Raw genomic sequence first — 5410 nt, 5'->3', positions numbered from 1 at the left:
ATCAGACTGCAAACACACACTCCCAACCGTCTCTGAGCCCCAGATTTCTCCTCTCTAACTTTACTGGGATTTCGGTGTTACTGATGACACCATATAATTCTCATTTGGCTGTGAAGGCAGTGTTTTAAAAGTCAAAGCTGATGAAAGCCGAGCTGTTACAGGAGGGGTGGGGGTGGGGGGGGGGGATAAGCCTGGAGGTTGAATGCTCTGATTTATCCAGACTTTCCTTGAATATCCTGCTAGGAAAAGGATTCACTGCTGCAGGGCTGGCAGTGCACCTCTTTCTGCTCACTGCCAAACAAATGGTGTTGCCACTCAAATGTTTTTTCTTTTTTTTGGGTTCACTTATTCTTTGGGGGAATGTAAAATGGACTTGGATTTTATGTATGTGTGTGTGTGTGTGTGTGTGTGGCAGGGGGGAGGGGGTTGTAGTTTTCTCTTTTTGTTAAACTTTACTTCACAAAACTACACATAGATACATATTCTTAAAATGTAGTTACAGCTGCAAAGTGAACCTTAAATCTCTAATTTCACCGCTTTTTTTTTTTTAAACAGCTAAATTATACAGAACAGTTTAAGTAGAACTAAATGTGAGCTGCAATTTCAAGCAAAGGAACTTTACAGAGATATCTTTTCTGCAGGAATGTAAGTGATAAATTGCCTCTCTGTCAGGGGGCTGGTGCTGCACCAGCCAAGCAGCATATTAAGTCAAAGCACGAGGGCAGTTTAGAAGAAATAAGGTTTTCAGACGTGAGGGAGATGGACATAAAGGATCACCTCCTGCCCTTCACTTAACTCTGTCTCTGACCCTTGAGAACAACAAAAAAGCAAACTCAGTGAGGTCCCGAGAGACCGGCCGGGCGCACAGCCTGCGCGCAATGAGCTGCGCCAACATGAGCCCCGTGTATTCCCAATGACACCATGTGCTGCGCCAATCTAACTCCCGGCTCAATTAGCTATCTCTTGATACCAGGTTTTCTCATTGTCCGCCTTGTTCTCAACCTAAACAGCCTTTGATCTTCTCAGCAGCTACAAGCTACGGGCGAGCCGATGTCTTCTTCAGCTGTGCCTATCCAAACTCCGACGGCAATTCAGAGGCAGCAGGTACTAGTGTTTTCTTAGGTGCGCACAGTTCCCAGAGAAGGGGGCACGCCAAACGTTTTGACACATTGTGAGAAATATCCGCATTGTATCCTTGTAAGCTGTCAACAACATAATTACCTAAACGCGTCACTGCCGAACTGCAAAAAAAAAAAAAAAAAGCAGTCAGTCTGACCATCTCTGTCATCTGGAAACAAACAATTCTGCAAATAGTAAGTTTAAAATGTCCTCATCTTGTAACAAAACAGAGCCACACAGAATCCTAGTTTCCTAATGTGAAGAAAAAGTGCGTCCAGATGTTTAAAATGTCTTGATTTGCCCTGTGAAAAAATATCCAACCAATTTATTTTAGTGGCATTTTCATTCTGTTAAAAAGGGAAGAAATAAAAGTCATACTGAGGTCTCAGCACCTTAAACAAGAGCATTCCTCATTGCTTAAACCCCCAGACCTCCCCTTGGATAAAAACTACTGCACCATAATGACCATCTGTTGTGTGCTGAATTGAAGTACTTGACTTGTGTCAATAACTTTTAATGGGTAAAATTTGTTCCTCGGAGGCAAAATGGTGCAGGGAATTGCACAGTGGTGTCAATTGTGTAATTACTGTTTTAATGAGCTTTGGCAAACAGGGATCACCTCATTCAAAGCACCTTCAGTGATGAGCTCAGGGTGTTTAGAGGAGGCTTACCACTGTAATGCGAATTCACAGGGCTTGAAATGTTACACCTTCCCTTGCAGCTGGGCTGCATCTGCAACGCTGGTGTCTCCACCGTAAAAATCGGCCAGCATACTCCTACAAGTGGTCACCCTCCTTTTCTGCACAGTTTGACAAAACAAAACACGCTCTCTTTAATATTTTATGTCTTCATAGCTAAGTGTCACCTTCGCTGTCAGGTATGACATGATGCCTGGAGGCCAGTTGCAGATAAATCAAACAAAATGAAGCACTTACGATTATCCAAAAACAGGTCATGTGGTGATTAAAGCTGCAAATGTTCACCAACTCTCCTGAAACATTCCCAACCATTGTACTCATCATGGCCTTGGAAGGGGAGAGTGGTGATGAGTAGGAAAACACCAGTAAGTGCAGATGTGGGAAACTCTGCAGGGTACTGGGGGGTGAGAGGCAGCGAGTTGGGATGGGGCAGGGAGGGAGCAGAGCTAACCCCAGCCTGCCTTCTGGCTGAGCCAATGGGCCATGGTAATTAGATCTGACCAATGTGGGCCCTGGGCTCCGGCCTGGGGGCATAAAAGGGGGCCTGGGGCAACAGACCCCTCATATCACTCAGTGGTCTTCTCTCTCTCTCACCCCACTCTACCCTCCTTCCTTCCTTTGCGCCCGTTTCTCCATCCATTCAGACTCCTTTCTTCAACAAGCTATGGATGTCTTCTCGCCATCCCAGGTCTACTATGACAGCGCCTGCGCCTCATCTCCAGACAGCCTGGAGTTTGGCCCCGGTGTGGAGCTCGCTGGCTCTGACGAGGACGAGCATGTCAGAGTCCCCGGAGCCCCTCACCAGCCGGGACACTGCCTCCAGTGGGCCTGCAAGGCCTGCAAGCGCAAGTCCAACTTTGTGGACCGCAGACGGGCCGCCACCATGCGTGAGCGCAGGCGGCTGAAGAAGGTCAACCACGCTTTCGAGGCTTTGAGGCGTTGCACCTCGGCCAACCCCAGCCAACGTCTGCCTAAGGTGGAGATCCTGCGCAACGCCATCCAGTACATCGAGAGCCTTCAGGACCTGCTACGAGAGCAGGTGGAAAACTACTACGGCCTACCTGGAGAGAGCAGCTCTGAGCCCGGGAGCCCGCTGTCCAGCTGCTCTGACGGCATGGTAAGACCTCTGATCCACATGTTCTCACTCTTCATGCAAACATCTGGTCGTAGAGTCTTGCGGGTCCTTGCTGTGACTCTAAATCCAATACAAAGTCAGGCAGACAAATAACCACAACTATGTGCAAGATGGGACTCTATCTTATGGAAACATCACCTGAAATGGCCTTTATTGTTGGACAAAGTGAACCAAGAGCCATATGTTTAAACCAGTGTGCTTTGTCTATTTCTCATTACCATGAAGAGTATCTCATTTCAAAATAGAGGCTGAATTTCCAATTTAGAAACCTATTAATCAAATGAGCTTGTCTTGCCCCAAGACCTCAATTACCATGCTTCCCCATGCATGTCATACTCTCCCAAAATTCTTTAATACAAACATCTCTTCAATAGTCTTACATGTATCTGTGTCCTCTGTCTGTGATGCTTGTTAATACAATTCAGATTGAATTAGTTCCACCAACAACAGTCTGAAGGTGACAGTATATATACTAATATATACAAAAGAACTTCTAATGCTGGATGGAGTAATGGCTTTCCCACCACCGGACACTTAATAGCCCCAATAAACCGAGCTAAATCCACCTTACTGAAGTCTGGCAAGAGAAACTGGGCGCTTTTCTGCATTCCATCCTGACTGCATGTTCTGCACCGCTGCCAGGATTTTCTGCAGATTTACTTGGAGAAAGTGTCATCTTGCACAAACTGGTGTTGCTTCCACTGATACAATCGATTCGCCACGCTCAGAGCCGGGCAGGGGAAGGGAGAGCACACTGCCACTTTGGCTTTAAGGTGGATGTGAAATAAAGAAGCCCATAACTTTGGAATTCAGGATTTATTAGCCTGTCCAGAATGTCATGAAGGGCACTGGTTGTTTTTCCACTCTCTGCCTGAACCATATATATTTATACAAACACAACACGTCATTTTCAGCAACAAGGGTAAATTTGATTTCTCTTCCTTGCAGGCTGACAGCAACAGTCCACTCTGGCAACAGCTGAATGCAAACTACGGCAACAGTTATTCATATGCAAAGAATGGTAAGACCTTTTGACAGCAACAGCAGACTGACATGAATATGACATGCATTTGTGCCCATATGCTTTAAAAATGTAATAACTGAATGGTAGATTATTTAAAATGTATTTTCTATTTTTACCTCTTTAAGCCTCATAGTACCAGAATTTATGTAAATTCATTCTATGATACGTTTAAGTATGGCATAAAATAAATAATTATCCATAAAAACCAGACAAAATATATAAATCATATTTTTTTGGTGCTTTTTAATACTTCATACAAGTCATATGTGGCATTGTATCAACTGCAATGATCCCCGCGTTGAATTCCTGGCTGATCCTGACTCTGTCCTCACTTATCAGACAGTTTGGGGGATAAGGCACCTGGAGCCTCCAGTCTGGAGTGTCTCTCCAGCATCGTGGACCGCCTGTCCTCGGTGGAGTCCAGCTGCGGACCGGCGGCTCTGAGGGACATGGCCACCTTCTCCCCCGGCAGCTCCGACTCGCAGCCCTGCACGCCGGAGAGCCCCGGATCCAGGCCCATCTACCACGTCCTGTGAAGGAAACTTCGCTTTGACGTGGATGTGCTGCCACAGGCGGGCGCCTTTGCTTTCGTCACACACCAGCTGAATTTGCAACAAGAGATAAGAACTTAGTTTTGTGCAATTGTGAAGGAGACTCAGCTGAGGACCTGTGGCGAGCAGCTTTTATATTGTACATGAGATTGTAAATATATAATGTAAATGCCCATTTATTCTATACATGCTATTATACCCAATGAGACATATTTAATTATTGCAGTTATTGTAATGTTTTATTATTCCACATGAAGTTGTATTTAAGCTGTTTTCGTTTCTTTCTTTCCATGTTGTCTTGACCATTAAATCTTTCACTGCTTTGTATAAAAGTGTGAGCTTTTTGTATTTGCTTCTCTTCCTCTGTTTCTTTGTAGGAGATAAAAGTAGCTAAAATAGTGAAAAAGGTTAACACACATTATCTAATATGGAAAGCAGTTGCCATCATCACAACACTGATTATTCAGAGTTTAGTAGGTTTGCAACTTCATAAACCTAATGCTTCCAAAATGAGATACCTGCTTTTAATAAAGAAGAAAAATCGATAATTTAAGATCGCAGATTCTTGTGCATTTACATGCTAATGAATGATGAGTCCAAAAATATGGTTTTATCAAAATGAAAGGGCAAGTCATTTATTATGTGACACAAGCGCCTCGTGCTGGGCGCGTCAAGGGCAGTCTAGACTGTCTCCAGCTAACAAGGTGTGGAGATGGCATTAGAAACTGATAGAGGTCAGCTGATACCATTAATCATTTGACACTGTCGGAACCCTACTGCATATGGGTCATTACAGCAGAGTGAAAAGGCGTTTTATGCTGTTAAATGATCATGATCAATGATTTAAACAAAACACGACAAAGACGTGTTATCATTAAATAAT

At 44.4% G+C, this 5410-nt stretch overlaps 1 protein-coding gene across 1 annotated transcript; it reads left to right on the top strand.

The window, feature by feature from the left end:
* The first annotated feature begins 2320 nt into the window (after window positions 1-2320).
* Window positions 2321-4824, top strand: myf5 (myogenic factor 5). Its single transcript, XM_070853723.1, is given in 4 exon segments — window positions 2321-2348; window positions 2351-2934; window positions 3901-3973; window positions 4316-4824. Coding segments are annotated over 4 exon segments (882 nt in total). The 3' UTR covers window positions 4513-4824.
* The last annotated feature ends 586 nt before the right edge of the window (window positions 4825-5410 follow it).

The sequence above is a fragment of the Pempheris klunzingeri genome, chromosome 22 (assembly GCF_042242105.1).
Source record: "Pempheris klunzingeri isolate RE-2024b chromosome 22, fPemKlu1.hap1, whole genome shotgun sequence".
NCBI classification, from domain to species: Eukaryota; Metazoa; Chordata; class Actinopteri; order Acropomatiformes; family Pempheridae; genus Pempheris; species Pempheris klunzingeri.
The sequence above is the reverse complement of the archived record's forward strand: the minus strand, read 5'-3'. Positions and strand labels throughout refer to the sequence as shown.